This window comes from Dermatophagoides farinae, chromosome 4 (assembly GCF_024713945.1).
Source record: "Dermatophagoides farinae isolate YC_2012a chromosome 4, ASM2471394v1, whole genome shotgun sequence".
NCBI lineage: Eukaryota > Metazoa > Arthropoda > Arachnida > Sarcoptiformes > Pyroglyphidae > Dermatophagoides > Dermatophagoides farinae.
In genome coordinates, this window is record NC_134680.1 from 6496209 (window position 1) to 6513228 (window position 17020).

Genomic DNA, 17020 nt, shown 5'->3' on the forward strand with positions numbered 1-17020 from the left:
TTGTATCATCTTCATCATCATCATCATAATCAATAAAATGACATCCGTCGAAATGAGATATGTGACTGTTTGTTTGTTTGTCAAAACATCATCATCATAGAAAAAAATATACGATTGATGTGTCGCCGTCGTTTGTCGTTGTCATAAATTTTCTCATATTTCTCTCTCTCTGTCTCTTACCATTATTATCATCATCATAATAAAAACTTTGATCATTGCCGCCCATTATCTATAGTTGCACCAGCGGCAAATCTTTTTTGTAATTTTTTTTGTCTTCTGGCTTGCCAGAAAAAGAAATCTTGAATCTAAATCTGTAAATGATTAACCACATGTGTGTGTGTGTGTGTATGTGTATGTTCGCCTCTCATAATCACAATCAATTTATCATCATCATCATCATCATCATAAAAATGTTTTCACTTTATAAATGTTGATGATGTTTTTTAAAAGAAATTTTCCAAAAAAAAAAAATAAAACACGTGCGCAAGCGCACGTGCAATTTTTTTTCCGGGCGTAATAAAATAGAAACAAAACAAAACAAAACAAAAAAGGTGAAAAGCTCATGTCTTTCGACCAGAATGTCTGCAAGTGTTTCACCATACATTCAATATCGATTCTTCGATGTATGATGATGCGCAATAACCAAGAGAAAAAAAACTCGACGATATGGATGGTTACCCATCCAATAATAGACCATGATGATTGTGTTTCTGTTGCATCGATTTGCAGACGACAAAGACCAATTTTTTTTTTTGTTTGAAATTATTAAAACAGATCAGATTCATTCATTCAGTCAACCATTGTGGTTCATCAGCAGCAATATATTGCTTGTGTGTTTTTTTTTATTCTGGGTGAATTTCAACTTTCAAACCAAAAAAAAAAAAATTTTTTTTCCAGAATTTCCAGCAGCATCGTATGTTAGAAACGTGAATCCGTGCATGTGTGTGTGTGCGTTCACCTTTGGTATCATCAAGCTAAATGATCATCATCACCATCTTGAAATTTGAGACTGAAAAAGAGAAAAAAAAAGTAAGAAAGTTTGTTGTTTTCGTTGTTTACGTTGTTGTTATTGACCATTATAGTAGTTGTCCATTTGGTTCAATTGTCTTGATTTTTCTGTGTTTTTTTTTGTCTTCTAGATTCGGTTTTGGTGTGATAATGTGTAATGTCGTGTTATTTTTTTTTCTTCTTATAGATATAGGTTGATGGATCATCAATCTCTAAGTGGAAACTTGTGTTTTTTTTATACTTCTTCATCATTGAAAAATGGTATTTCCGGCCGGATTTTTGTTTTTTTTTCTTGTTCGTCTTTTGTTTTGTTATAGTTTGTGTCTTGTAGTAAATGATAATTCCATCGTAGTCGTCGTCGTTGTTGTTGTTGTTGTTGTTTTTTAGATGGACCAAACAAAACAAAACAAAAAAAATCGATTTTCACACAAACAATGAAACATGATCAGGCATCGTATTTCAAGTGATTTTGATCGTTTGTGTTTATTTCTCATTTTTTTTTGTTGTTGTTGTTTTGTAACATTTCATTTTCATTTCTTTTTTGGTTGTTGATCTGTGGATCGATAACTGTTTTTGGCGTGTGTGTTTGTGTGTTCCACGCTCCAATTGGAACGAAAAAAAAATTCCCAAAGAATCAAAGAATGTGAAAAAAAATCTTAATTTAAATTAATGACTTGAATGTAATGAAAAGAAATTTCAAATGGAATTTTTTTTTTTGTTCACAGGTTTCAAAGAAAGTTTCCGAGTAAAGAAAAAAAAAGAAAATTTCTTTTTTCTGTAAACTTTTTCTTTGCTGAACAAAATCTCATACATCATTATCGTCGTCGTCGTCGTCGCTACAAAGGTTAAGCTGAGAGGGAATTTTTTTTCTTCTCCTCATTTCCTGTCGGAATTCAATATAGAAATTGAATTTGATTCTTAAGAAATTCGATTCATTTTTTTTCCACATTCATCATTACATTTTTCGCCAGAAAGACACACACACACACACACACACGCCCATTAAACATTTACAGATGAGTGAATTCTTTCACCATTGATGAAAAAAAAATTCCAAAAAATTCCGGATGTTAATTAAGACCCAAAAACTGTGTCAACATACAAAAATTGAAAAGCAAAATTCCATTATCACCAACCGACAACAGCATGATCATTTACGAAATTGCACACGCACACACACACACACACACACACACAAAAGCACAGAATCGAATGGAAAACTTTGACAAAGAAGAAGAATAAGAAAAAAAAAGACTTTGATTGATTAATCTTTGGGTGGTTACAACAAAAAGCCAGGCAGCAGCCATAGCAACACACACAGAGAGAGAGAGAAAGAGCCAGAATAACCAGAACCTGTCTTGTTTTAAAATTCTTAAGATTTAATTCTTTGCAATCCATTTTAATATATCGATGATGATGATGCCATCATGTTACTTTACTTGGAATCATGTTCGGTTAGAAAAAAAAAATTTAAAACGAGAGAAAGAGAGAGAATAAAATGAGAAAAAAATTAAATAAATTAAATTAAATTCTAGAAATTCTTTTCTGTCTTTACTTGTATAGGTTTTTTTCATAAATTCTACATTCAGTGTGTGTGTGTGTATGTTTTTTTTTCATTCTTGTTTTTGTTGTCATAGCCAGCCATAGAGAATCTCATGGCAGAATTCAATTTAATGAAAAAAATGAAAAAAAAATTTTTTTCTTCCACTTGTTTCTTGTAGTTTTGGAATTTTTTTTCAATTCTTTTCGATTCTCACCCAATCACCTACGGTCACGATGGAAATTCCTCGAAATTTTTCACCATTTCGAACATGTTCATATGATCATATGATGATGATGATGGTGGTGAACTTTTTGAAACAATGAAAAAGAGAAAAATTTTAATTTCATTTTGAAATTAAAATTCAAGTGAAAAAAAAATTAATTTCAATTTTTCAATATTCTGATGATGGCCGCAAGGTGATTTTTTCAATATTCTGTAATCAGATGATTGCAACAACAACAATAAAAAAAAGAATCGCTAAGATTAGCAGCAGCAGCAGTAGTAGTAGTGGAAATTCTATTTCCGTTGCCATTTTCATTTCCGTTTCATACTACGTTTATGGATTGAATTCAAATACAAAAAAAAATCAATTGGTCAGTTTCTTTATGATTCTTCAATTAAGATTCTTTATGATGGAAAAGAAATTTTTACGGAAACCAATGATACATGTTGGAATGAAGAATGAAAATTCTTTTCAAATTCATTCATTCATTCATTGAACCAAAGAATCGATGGAAAGGAAATTGTGTTTATTAAAACTTATATATCAAGATTATGTTGCTACTCATTCATTCACTCTTTTTCTATTTTGGACAGGAAATTAATAACTCTAGAGAGAGAAACGCACCACACACACACACGCATACACCCACAAGAATCAATCGAATTATGGCGATATTTACAAATTGATTCGTACAATAAAAACAAACAGCAACGACAACAACAATCCGATCGAAATCTTCAATCTCAATATAATCAATAGAGAGAGAGAGTTGCAAACAAACAAACAAAAAAATTCAATTAAACTAAGCAAAAATATCCAAATGACAATCATAGTAAAAAGTGGGTGGAACAATCAAACAATAAAGGTGTTGGCCACAATAAAAGGCCAAAAGTAACCATCCATATATGTCATTTAAAAATTGTTTTTTTTTGTTTTGTTTTGTTTATTTTGGCCACATTCATAAACATCATCATCATCATCATCATCATACACGATAAATATGGCGGCAACATCAAAGATAAATCTTCAAATGTATCATGATGATGATGATGATGATGATGAATTAGCAGAAGCAATAATAATCAAAGAATCAAATGATAAAGATCTAAAGAAAGAAGAATCATCATCGTTATCGTTATCGTTATCAATGAATTCTTCATCAACACCAATGTCATCGACAACAACAACAACATGGACAATGTCGGCTTCAAATTCTTTGATCTTGACAGCTAATAATAATACAGCAGCTTCTGCTGTTGCTCATCATGATCATCATGATGATGATGATGATGATGATGGTAAAGATCAAAGAAAAATTTACCGACAAAATTATCGTCATTTTATTCATCATCATCATCATCATCTTGATCAAAATGATGATGATGAACAAAGAAAACAACAACAAGATGGTGATATAACGACGAAAAAAGAAGAAAATCTTTATATCACCAATAACAACAACAACAACAGCAACAAGACGAATGTTAATGTAGGCGTTGACCAAGATAAATATGGGCGTGGCCATCAGATTATTACCAATAATCAAAATATCAATGATGATCAATCATCAATGATAATTGTTATTGGTGCTGGTGGCGAATTGAATTTAAATCAAGCTGTCGACGACGACGACGACGATGATGATGATGAAGAAATTGGAGAAAATATTCATTTACTTCAACAACACCAGCAACAATCATTCGACCTACAGCACCAAAACCGACAACAACAACAACAACAACGAAGACGACGACGAGTTAAAGTCGAATTGAAACCAGCACCAACACCACCAACACCACAACAACTACCACCACTAAATACGACGATCAAGACGACTTCAACTAGTTCAAATGATCAAATCAGAAACACTTTGATTTTAGCACCGATTGTATCATCATCATCATCATCATCATCACAGTCATTTTCACCTGTGTATAATCAAAATAACAACAACAAAACGGCGTCAATTATAATACAAAACGATTCTAGTCGTCGTCATTGTCGTCGTAATAAATGTAAATTGATTGTAAATCAATTCGATTCCGGTTCGTCAACAACAAAAATATTGCCAACGATTAAAACAATACGTGAAACATATAGATCTGGAATAATTGATTATCGTCAACAACGTCGACGATCACATCGACAACGAAAACATCAGCATCATCATCATCATTATATGATTGCGCCAAATACAACAACGACAACGAAATGGAAAAAGGATTTTTGGCTGAAATTCTGGTCACATCAACGACAACAACAACAACGTCAGTGTCAACGTGAACATTTACAGCTATTAAAATCAATTGATGATAATTATGATGATGATGATGAATATATTGATATTTGTGGTGAAAATCAATCATCATCATCATTAATTGATGATCAATCACAACGGTATTCATATTGTTATTATAATTTTTTCTATTTTCCACCATACGTTCGTCCATCACTTAGTTTAAATCATGATGATGATCATGATCAACATCGAAAATATTCATCAACATCATCATTGAATACATTGATACCAACGGAATCATTTGAACAATCAAAACTATCGAATATCGGTATCGATACCGATATCGAACATCAACAACAACAATTGAATTTTATGCAATCAAAATCATCATATCCCGAATGTTTATTAATGAATGGGAAAAATTCTTCACCATTTGATTCACAACAACAAGAATATCGAAATTATTCTAAACAGTATCATTTTTATAATAATCAACAACAATCGAAAAAAATATCCGATACTATCGAAACAACAATCGTCAATGATTTAGATTCGAATGAAAAAACATTCGAACAATCATCATTGAATATAAATTATTCGATTCCTCCATCATCAACATCATCGACATTATCATCAACGATTCAACAACAATTATCATCACAAGAATCATCATCATCAACATCATCTTCATCGCAATCGGCAACAACCATATGTTTATCAACAATCATGGAAGTATTACCATTGATTCTATTATTATCGATGGGTGTTATCATATCAACTACATGTGCCAAATATAGATTTCAATCATCAACAACGAATTTTGTTTCACCATCACCATTATCATCATCATCATCATCATATCATCAAGATTATTTGATGAATATTTTAAGAAAAAATTCAACTACCTCATCACCATCTTCGAAGACGACGACGATGATAAACGATTCAAATTTGAATCATAATGATAGACAAAGTGATGAGATCAATAATAAAAATGTTGATGATGATGATGATGAATTTATGAATCGAATGATGAATGATGAAGAATCACCATCACCATCATCATCATCGATTCATCAAACATTGGAAAATCGGCCACATTATGCAATGTATCATAGTGGTAGTGGTCAACAACAACAGCAACAACAACAATCATCAGGGAAATCAATGAATTTGGCTGGAACATCCCAACAGCAGTTATTTGCACAACTTGCACATCAATATTCAGCTATGCATCTACAATGGTTATCCAATTCATCTGTTACTTGTAATGATGGTACACGTGCCGGTTATTATATACGGCCATCACCAACAGGTTCCCGTAGATGGATAATATTTCTTGAAGGTGGTTGGTATTGTATGAGCAAAAGTGCTTGTGATCAACGTTGGTATAAAATGCGTGATTTTATGACTTCATTTCGTTGGAGCCAATATAAAACTGGTAAGTTGTTTTTTCCAGTTAGTTTTCAGTTGGTCATAATTTGGTCAATTTGGTGTGTGTATCGACCCTTTTTTATGAATTGCAATCATTTTGACCAGTTACAAGTGTGTTTATTTATCAGTGTGAATTGAGCTCTTCATCTTCATTTTTGTTTGTTGTTGCTGCTGCTGCTGTTTGGAGAGCGAGAGACCGAAAAAAAAGAAAGAAAAAGCTTACCCGATAATGTGTCGGCTTGTCAATCTTTGATCTTGTTTTGAATTTCAATTCATGATCATGAATGATTATCATGTGAAGACAAATATCGTAGAAAAAAAAACATGAAGCCGGTCATCCATGTATCGAATGGAAACAAAACAAAAATTTTCAATGTTCTGGCTTGGTTTGTATGCAATACTTGTCACCTATGGACCATATATTGATTCGAACAAACACACACACACACAGTTAGATGAAATGAATAAATTAATGATTTATCTCGAAACAAGAAACGAAAAAAAAATACAAAATCTTTCACCATTTTTGTTGTTGTTGTTGTTGTTTATTTTAATTATTTAGCACATTATACATTGATGATGATGATGATGATGATTGAAACCAGAAAACCAAACATCGAAAAAAAAATCAGTTCAAACTAATGAAGCCAGAATAGATAGAATCACAAGAATGTACACATACACACACATATATCAAGTGTAAAAAAAAAAATTTTTTTTTGTTTTTGTTTTTGTTTTCATTCTCATTTTACATTTATGAAAAATCCATAAAAATAATAACCCTCTCTTTCTATGTTTTGGTGAAACAGAACACACAACACACATCGAGTGTGTGTGTCTGATTACTGATGGACGAATAGATTTATAAAATGTTCACATGATGATAAAGGGCCAAAAAATGAAATTTTTTTTTTTTGGTTATTAATTTGAAAAAATAAACAAAAACAACACGGCACATTGAACATTCTTTTTTGTTTTTTTTTTGTTTGGTTCATTTATTTATAGTTAGTGGAATACTATCATCATCACCATCAATGAATCCATATTGGTGGAATGCAAATCATGTTTTCATACCATATTGTTCATCGGATATTTGGAGCGGTGATTCACCGGCCAAACCACCAACGATGGCCATGTCATTTTTTGGTTCACGTATCATTGATGAAGTTATTGGTGAATTAATACGTTCACCAACGTATGGATTTTTGGATTCAAAATTCATACTTTTGGCTGGTTCATCAGCCGGTGCTGCCGGTGTTATGATTAATTTGGATCGTGTAGCGAAAATGATATCCGATGCTGGTTCATCTGCTGATGTTCGTGGTCTGGCTGATTCCGGTTGGATTATGGATTCGGATGACCATCATCATCATCATCATCAAATGCCGGTTGGATTTACGAATCAAGATAAACAACAAAGTTCGTCATCATCATCAATGCCATGTGCGGATGGTATTTGTTCACCAACCGAAATGATTCGTGGTGCCTATAGGTTTGTTTGTGTGGATTGAAATTTTCTTCAATAAACAAAAAAATTTTCTTTTTTCATCATGAATTTTAGATTATGGAATAGCCGTGTACCGGAATCTTGTGCTAAACAATATCCACAAGAACCATGGCGTTGTTATTTTGGTTATCGTCTTTATCCAACATTATCAACACCATTATTTGTTGTACAATTTCAATATGATGAATTTCAATTATACATGGATGGTTTAGCAAATCAAGCAATGAATGAAATGGAACGTATCCATTATATACGACAATTATCACAACAAATGATACAAACATTGACTAATGTTAGCGCCGTATTTGTTCCATCATGTATGGCGCATATTTTATTGACCAAATTAGATTGGTACAAAGTATCCATCAATGGTATAACATTTCCAGAAGCATTGAATTGTTGGGAACAAACACCGGTGAATTATAATAATCATTATCATCATCATCATCATCATCATCATAATCGTTATCATCCATATCAACAAAATCATCGATCAATGTTTACGAATACAAATTCAAAATTTTCAAGATTCACAAATAATTCACCTGATCATCATCATCATTATTTTGGTCCAATCATTGATTCTTCTTCTTCTTCATCATCATCAATGATGGATCAACAAAATGAATTATCACAATTTTATTCACCATCATCATCATCAACCGGTTCATCAATGAATAATGATAATTTCCTCAATTATCTTACATTAAAATCAAAAAATTCTTCTGCATATTATTCACATCAACAAAATGATCAAATCCAACAACAGGAAGAAAAACTGCCAATATTTTTGAAATGGTCATCAGATTTAAAAACATCAACATCATCAACAACAACGACGGCTGCTACGCCCACCACCACCACTACATCATCATCTACAACCCTTGTATTAGATAGTAACAATATTAATAGAACATTAGATTTACAAACACAATCGTCACAAATAATTAATCAAAATCAGAATAAAAATAAACGTAAAAAACGTAAACGACGTAAAGGTCATCATCATCATCATCATCAGAATAATCGTAAAATGACAACATCGACCATTTCAACATTATCGATTGATTCTATAATACAGAATGATGATGATGATGATGATAATGGTAGATATTATCATCATAATTCATATCAATCACCATCACCATCATCCTATCATCATTATCATCAATTATTAAATACAAAAATGTCACCATCATCTAAATCATTACATCCATATTATCAACAACAATCATCTTCACAACAAATTCCATTATCATCATTGAATAGAAATTCTTATTGGAATCCATCATTTTATCCACATCATCATCAACATCATGAATTACGAATGTGTCATTATCGTTTAATAGATAATCGTCAATTTCCCGATCGTAATCATGAATGTCCACGTTTACAATTTAATCATAATCAACCATCAACAACATCAAATAATGATAATCGTGATCATCATTATCGTCAAAAATCTTATCACATTTGATTGTGGAATAAATCAAAAAAAAAAATTATACGGTTCAATCGATTGATTTCCAATTTCTGAAATAATTCTTGAATAATAATAATAATATCGACTATAATTGAATTTGCAATTGTAACATAACATAAAAAGCGAAATATTCTTGTTTTTCATTCTGTTTCGAATCAATGTGTTTTTCGTTCACTCGTTTTTTTCTTAATTTTATTTTCACAATTTTAATTGAAAAAACAAACGACAACATTCTAATCATAATCATTTTTTTCTGCCTTTCATTTGTTGTAAATAAAAACTTGTCGTATTCGAAAATATTCTCATTTCCAATGAAAATGAATCATCAGATTTTATTAATGGCTAAAATTTTGGTTATCATTTCATTTTCATTGCCATTTGTGATGGCAAACAGCAACAACAACAACAACAACAACAATCGAACAATGATGGTATTGAAAATATCGATAAAATGTGGATCATATGGCCGACAATTTAATCAAACACTTGGCATATCATTTATGAATGATCATGTTTATCAATTATTCAAAGATTTCACCACGATTGTTTATGGACCATTGATGACACATTTTGATCATGAAAAACATCGTCTCAGTCTATCCAATGGACAGCAACGTTTATCATTGAAACAATTGAATAAACGATGGAAATTATTTCAGGATGTGGATTTTTTTTCACTACAACAATATAGTCAACATTTGAAACTAATGGAATTTCATCAACATTTTGGTATGGCCATTTATGACCATCCAAAATTAGGACCAACAATGGCCATCTATATGAAACGTTCATCCATTGAATATAATTATGAATTCTATACAATCAATGATCCAATACAACAGATTTCCATTGAAAGAATTTATTCACGGCCAACACAATGGATATTGATAAGCGGCAATGGTGATGCACATTTAATTCTATATGAAAATGAAAATAAAATTCCTAAATTTCAAGTATTAAACAATCCATTACAACGTTCATCAATTGGTCATCTTTGTGTGGATAGTAAACAAAAAACCATCCGTTTAATAAAACCAAATAACGATAATACAGATGATCAATGTAACAATGATGAACAAGAATCAACTGGACAAATTTTATCGACCATCAATTATGGTTTCACTTATAAAAATCAATGGCTATATTTGGTGTCCATTGAAAAACAAAATGTTTTCTACGTCAATTATCAATTGATTTTATCGAAAGATGATGATGATGATAAACAAAGAGCAAAAAATTATTCATTACAAATGAAATCGATTCGTGATTTTGTGGCCAATTGTGATTCATTAGTTAATTTTGATGATGATGATGATGGAATTTCAACGAATTTTTCGCATAACATTGATGATGGCGCCGATAATGATTCCACTAGATTCGTCATTCAATCATTATCATCGAAGAATATTTTTTCACAAGAAAATCGTCTTGCAATAATCATTATTACCGCATTGCTTTTATCGATTCTGTTGGTCATTTTATTGTTTGCCATATTTTTGATATCGGAATTTTATTTACAAAAATCAACAGCTACAACTGCTATTGCTGCTACTAAAAAAGAACGTCATCATTATCATCGTGAAAAGAAGCCAGAATCAGAATTATTAAAACCAACAACAATGGAAAATGAAAACAACTACAACAACAACAACAATGGTGATGAAAATGTTGTTGATGAAAAAACAGAAACAACAACCACTACGATAAAATCAATATCAAAATCATCGACAAAACAGCAATCATCACCAATGATAAAAAATGTTAAAATTCGTTTACGGTCAGCATCATTATCACCGCCGCAGCCGTCGTCGTCAAGCGCTGTAAAATCATTGAAATTACAATCATTATCGGAAATATCTACACAAAAAGCATCGAAAACCTCGCCATCTCGATCATCGGCTGAAATCAATACATCAAAATCATCGGTAATAGTTGAGAAAAATGAAAAATCCAAAAAACAAGATTAAAATTTTAAATTAAATTTTAAAATTTTCGAATTCTTTTTGTTCCATATAAATTTGGAATTGATTTTGTTCGATTAGTTTTCGTGTGTTTACTGTTTTGATATTCATGAAAAATGATAATAATACGGTGGTGGTGGTTGTTTCTGTTGCCACTGCTGCTGCGGATATCGAAACATTCTAATTCCAAAATTCTTCTTGATCAACAACAATCATTTCGTTCTGATTTATCATCATCATCATCATCACCACAATCATTATGGTTTCGTAATGATTCATTGGGCACGACAATTGAATGTGGAACAAACTATCAAATGGTTGGCCTATCAATTGTTGATGGTTATATTTTTCAATTTCTACACAATTGTAGTGTAATCATTTATCCACCAAATGATGATGATTCGCACATCATCAATGATGGTGAAGAATTATCGTTGACCAATGGTCGTTTATATGGATTCAATAAAATGTTGCCAGAAAATCTGACAAAATTGTTTTGTATCAATCAACAGCAGCAGCAAAAGAAATTTGGTTATTCATTGAATCGTAAATCAAAAAATATGCTCATTTTACATTATTGGTCATCGAAACAATCAATGCAAACAACAACACAAATCGATTATTTACAATTGATCATAAGGAATTCATTTTATTCATTAAAACAAGAAAATTATGAATCAAACAACAACCAGGAAGTACATTTTTTTATGATCAATAATGATGGCAGATCAACATTGTTCATCACGAATGAATCTAATGATAATAAAAAGATTCATCATCAATACGGAATAATAAGCAATCCATTGAAAACGAAAAAACAAAAAATTGGCTATTTTTGCCTGATAACGTCATCTGATGGCAAACAACAAAATCATTCATATCATTCATCGATCACCATTCAATTACAATCAGAACCATGTACATCGAATTGGCAATTAATGAATGAATTATTCGCCGATATTGATTTTGGTTTCACTTGTGGAGAAAAATTATTTCTAATCACCAGCAAACAAATGGAATTTTTCATGCTGATTTCACAAAGAAAAATGTTGACAAAATGGAATCAAATTTTCACCATTCAAATGGCAACATTTGACGATGTTTTCATTTGTAATGATTGGAATGTTCATCATATCAACACGAACAAGCGATGGAATAAAACATCGGCAACAATGATCACTACTACTGGAATGCAGCAGAAATTGATTAATCATTGGAAAATGGTCGCAATCGTTTTGATGATATTCATTTTTACATCATTATTCGCTATATTCTTATACGGTTGTTTTGTGGCCCATTGTCGTAAACGTAAAATTCTATATGTGATGGTTTCATCGCCATCATCACCAACAGGGTGGACAACGATTCCATCAATCGATGATTATTCATATAGTAATCGAAACAAAAGAATGAATCAAAAACTACTGGATAACCACCGTCAACAACAACAACAATATCGTCGTGTACGAGAAAAATATTGATTGATCGAAAATTGAATTTTTTTAAAAAAAAAACACATGTAATTTAATTTCAACATTTTCGTAAATAAAAAGTGTTAGTTTTCCTTTCAGTGTAGAATTCGAATTTTATGTTTTTTAATGGTCTAGTTTTTCTGTCAACGAATCTCAAATTGAATGATGAAAAAAACTGCCAACATTTCCATGTTCATTATATTGTTATTGTTGATAATTATACAAGAATCTTTTGCTGATTCCAAGTCCATATGGTTTGCTGATATTGCCAATTCTAAAATCCACGTTGATTGTGGTCTGGATTATGATATATTTGGCTTGTCCATAATCGATGATTATCTGTATCAATTTGAAAAATGTTCGGTCATCATTTATCCACCACCATTGCAAAAATATTTAATACACAATGATGATATACAATGGCAACAATTGTTATTGGCAAATGGTTATCGTTTTGGATTTGATCAAATTCGATTGTCATTCAATGATACGTTTTGTGAATGGGCCGATCAATCATCATTGATGGAACCAATGTATTCATTGATACGGTTAAAATATCCGGGTCTACATTACAATAATCACATATTATTGTATTTAATATCGAAATATCAAAAAAATTCCATTGAATATTATGTACATGATTCGAATATAAATTCAAACATTCATTTAACACGAAATCATAGAAATCCAAATATCCACTATATAATGGTCAATAATGATGGACATGCGTTCATCATACACAATGATTATCATATGAATGATGATGATCAATCCAATGATGATAGTCAAGGTTCACAATATCAACTGATGAATGATCCATCCATTTGGAAAGATAAAACAATAGGTTTTCTTTGCATTGGTGAATCTAAAAATCTAAAACAACAAAACGACAATAATGGTGGTGATAATCATCTTTGGATTTGTTTACAACGTAATCCATGTGTAACATGGCGTGAAACACGTACATTACTGGAATCGATTAATTTATCATTTTCGATGTCGGGAAAATTATATCTAATTTCAAAACAAAAAAAACAAGTGTTAATTACGGATCTAAAATTATTATCCAGTGTAGTAGAATTGGTAAACAAACCGGAAAATGATACTGAACATTTTTCATTGATAATCAGATCATTGACGGATTTTATCGTTTGTAAAGAATCCGATAGTACAAAATTTCTAAACAATGGAAATAAAACAGCAGCAACAACAACATCGAAAACGACGATAATAAAAAAATCAAATGTCATAAGAATCTCAAACATCATCGTGATTCTTGTGTTGGTGTCGTTTTTCATATGGATGATCGTTCATGTTATACGTAAAAGAAAGAAAACAAAAAATCAGCAACAGATGAAAAACAAAGACGTCAGTGCAACAACAACAACACCAACAACAAATGATACTGGTAACAATCTTTTCGTACTTTCAAAAACAATTCGAAAATTGAATTAAAGTAAAAAAAAAATTTTCTGTTCACGAATAAAAATTTAAATTTAAATTTATTGCAAATTTTTCATCAAATTTTGTTTTACTTTTACTGTTTTTTTTTGTGGTGGAAAAAATCAATTTTGATGATTTTCTTCAAAATTTCAGCCACCAACATCATCGTAATAATAATATTGCTGCTATTTCAATCCTCATCATTGACATTGGGGTCGATATGGTTTCCCGTGATCACTTATCATGGTCACATTTATTGTGGTCTTGATTATGGCATCAACGGTATTTCAATTGTTGATGATTATCTATATCAATTTGTAAATTGTTCGGTCATCATTTATCCACCGCCCATAATAAGACGTTTCAATATTTATAACAGACAATTTATGCTAGATAATGGTTATCAATATGAATTTGAAAAAATACACCCAGATTTAAAACGTTCTGTTTGTACTATGCAATTATTATCATCATCGACAACAACTTATTCATTAACACGTTTACGACGTCCAGGTGTTAATTATATTGATGGTCATATTGTATTGTTTATATTGACAAAATATGGTGGTCATTCATATGATTATTATGCACATGATTCACAAACAAATATGCTTGTACGGCCAAAAAAACGTCGTGAATATCGAAATCCAAATATTCATTTGATAATGATAAATAATCATAATGATGGAAAACAATTTCTCATTCATAATGATTATCATTCCATCAATGATGACGATGATCATGAAAGTCAAGGTCATCAATATCAGATGATAATGGACACAATATTTTTTGATGGTAATCCATTGGGATTTTTATGCATAAAATCCAATGATATGAATGATAATAGTGGTATGATCAATCTACAACAGAATCCATGTAAAACATGGCGACAGACTGGCCCATTACTGCGAACAATTGATCAATCAATCACATATTCTGGACAATTGTATTTGATTTCGAAACAAAAACAACAAGTTTTATTCTTTGATCAAGAATTGTTAAAAAATATTTCAAAAGAATTTCCATTGTCAATAAAATCTTTATCAGATTTTATTATCTGTAAATTTCGTCCAAATTCCAATAAACAACCGGATGAAACAATGAATGCAACAACGATATTGACAGAAATCGAAACAGAAACCGAAACAACAACAAATAAATGGAGAATATCGACGATAATCATGATTGTTTTCGTATTTATTGTCCTTTGTTTATGGATCGTTTATCATATGATGATTGTTCGTCGTCGTCGTCGTCGTAATAAAAAACGAACAAATTCCAAAATTGCTGAAAATTCAAAAAAATCAATCAGTATTACGGATAAGAACAGCGAAAACATCATGAATAAAGCCATTGCAAATAAGATTATTGTTCAGCTAACACCAATGATGAAAAAATATTTTACAACAACAACAAGTATAACAACCCGAAGTGATAGCAGTAGTAGTAATACAACAACTTTGAATAAAACTTCACCAATAATTAAAAAACGTTAACGAGAAACAAAAATACACATACACAGAATATTTAATTTAAATGAATTTATTTTGTACAAAATGTAACAAATAATAATAAAAAAAAATCAATGCAATTGTCGTGTATTGCCAGGACAATTATCGATGAGATCAACATTTGAATCATAACGACAGCCACACCAAAGACAATAAAAATATTCTGAACGAACATAATGATCCAGTTGTTCTAATCGTTCTTGATAATCAATTTCATTCTCATCATCTTCATCATCCTCGTCTTCATCATCATTTTTTTCATCTTCATTTTCTTCGTCATCATTTTTCGCTCTAAGAGCAGCTAAAAATTCTTTAGGCCAATACCATTCTTCTTGTGGTGGTGGTGGTGGTGACCCAGTGATTGATTCGTTCGATTGATGATCTAGATTATAACAAATTTTTTGTAATGAAAAATAATCTTTTTTCGCCAATAATTTTTCCGATTTTTCCACACGATAACGAAGAAATTTATCTTGATCAATTTGATCGAAATTTCGTTTGTTATCTTTATTTATTGATTCTGATTTCAAGCGTTTATTTCGCACTGATGATTCATGTCCAAGACCTTTACGGCCAATTCGTAGTTCAATATCGATTGGTCGTCGTTCCATTATTAATTGTTCAACGGTTTTTCGTTTTAAATTCGTTTCTTGATCACATGATGATGACGAACCAATCTTATCATTTGTTTTTGTCATCATTTTCTGTAATAAACGAAATCCTTTATTCTCTGGATCCAATAATGGTTTCGAAAGGCCGGCCTGTCGTTTTTCTTCTTCCATTGCTTTTATTATTTGTTTAGATTTTGGTTGACATTCCATACGCCGTTTATATCTTTCATGTTCATATTTTTGTTTATGACTATGTAATAATGATGTTTTTTGGCTAGAAAGTAAAAAAAAATTAGCAAATTGTCAAGATGAATCGATGATGTTTACCTCGAATTATCATTGATTAGAAATTTATCTGACATATAATCATCATCATCATCATCGTCGCCGTTGTCGCTGGGGGCGGCATCATGTTTTTTGTTATCAACACCAACAACAAATTTACTCGTTTTCGATGAAATATTCATGATAATGTTGTTGTTGACAATATTTGGATTCGATTTAATTTAATTTTAATGATGCAAAAATAAAATTGTTTTGAAACTTTGATCCATCAACAAAGATTTTCGATCGTGTTTATGCGGC

The 17020-nt window shown here is 31.0% G+C and overlaps 2 protein-coding genes across 3 annotated transcripts; one reads left to right on the forward strand and one right to left on the reverse strand.

The window, feature by feature from the left end:
- The first annotated feature begins 372 nt into the window (after positions 1–372).
- Positions 373–9734, forward strand: Notum (palmitoleoyl-protein carboxylesterase notum). 2 transcript variants are annotated; one of them, XM_075730668.1, is made up of 5 exons: positions 376–1029; positions 3368–3613; positions 3793–6454; positions 7453–7939; positions 8009–9734. In XM_075730668.1, exons 3-5 carry the CDS (start codon positions 3805–3807, stop codon positions 9429–9431), a joined length of 4560 nt encoding a protein of 1519 aa, XP_075586783.1. In that variant the 5' UTR covers positions 376–1029; positions 3368–3613; positions 3793–3804; the 3' UTR covers positions 9432–9734. The 2 variants fall into 2 exon arrangements, with proteins under 2 accessions (XP_075586782.1, XP_075586783.1); XM_075730667.1 differs by having other exon boundaries at positions 373–1029; positions 3368–6454.
- A 6105-nt stretch (positions 9735–15839) lies between these two features.
- LOC124490892 (G patch domain-containing protein 11) lies at positions 15840–17010 on the reverse strand. Its single transcript, XM_047053460.2, has 2 exons — positions 16763–17010; positions 15840–16709 (listed from the first exon to the last, which is right to left on the reverse strand). Exons 1-2 carry the CDS (start codon positions 16900–16902, stop codon positions 15896–15898), a joined length of 954 nt encoding a protein of 317 aa, XP_046909416.2. The 5' UTR covers positions 16903–17010; the 3' UTR covers positions 15840–15895.
- Between the last annotated feature and the right edge of the window lie 10 nt (positions 17011–17020).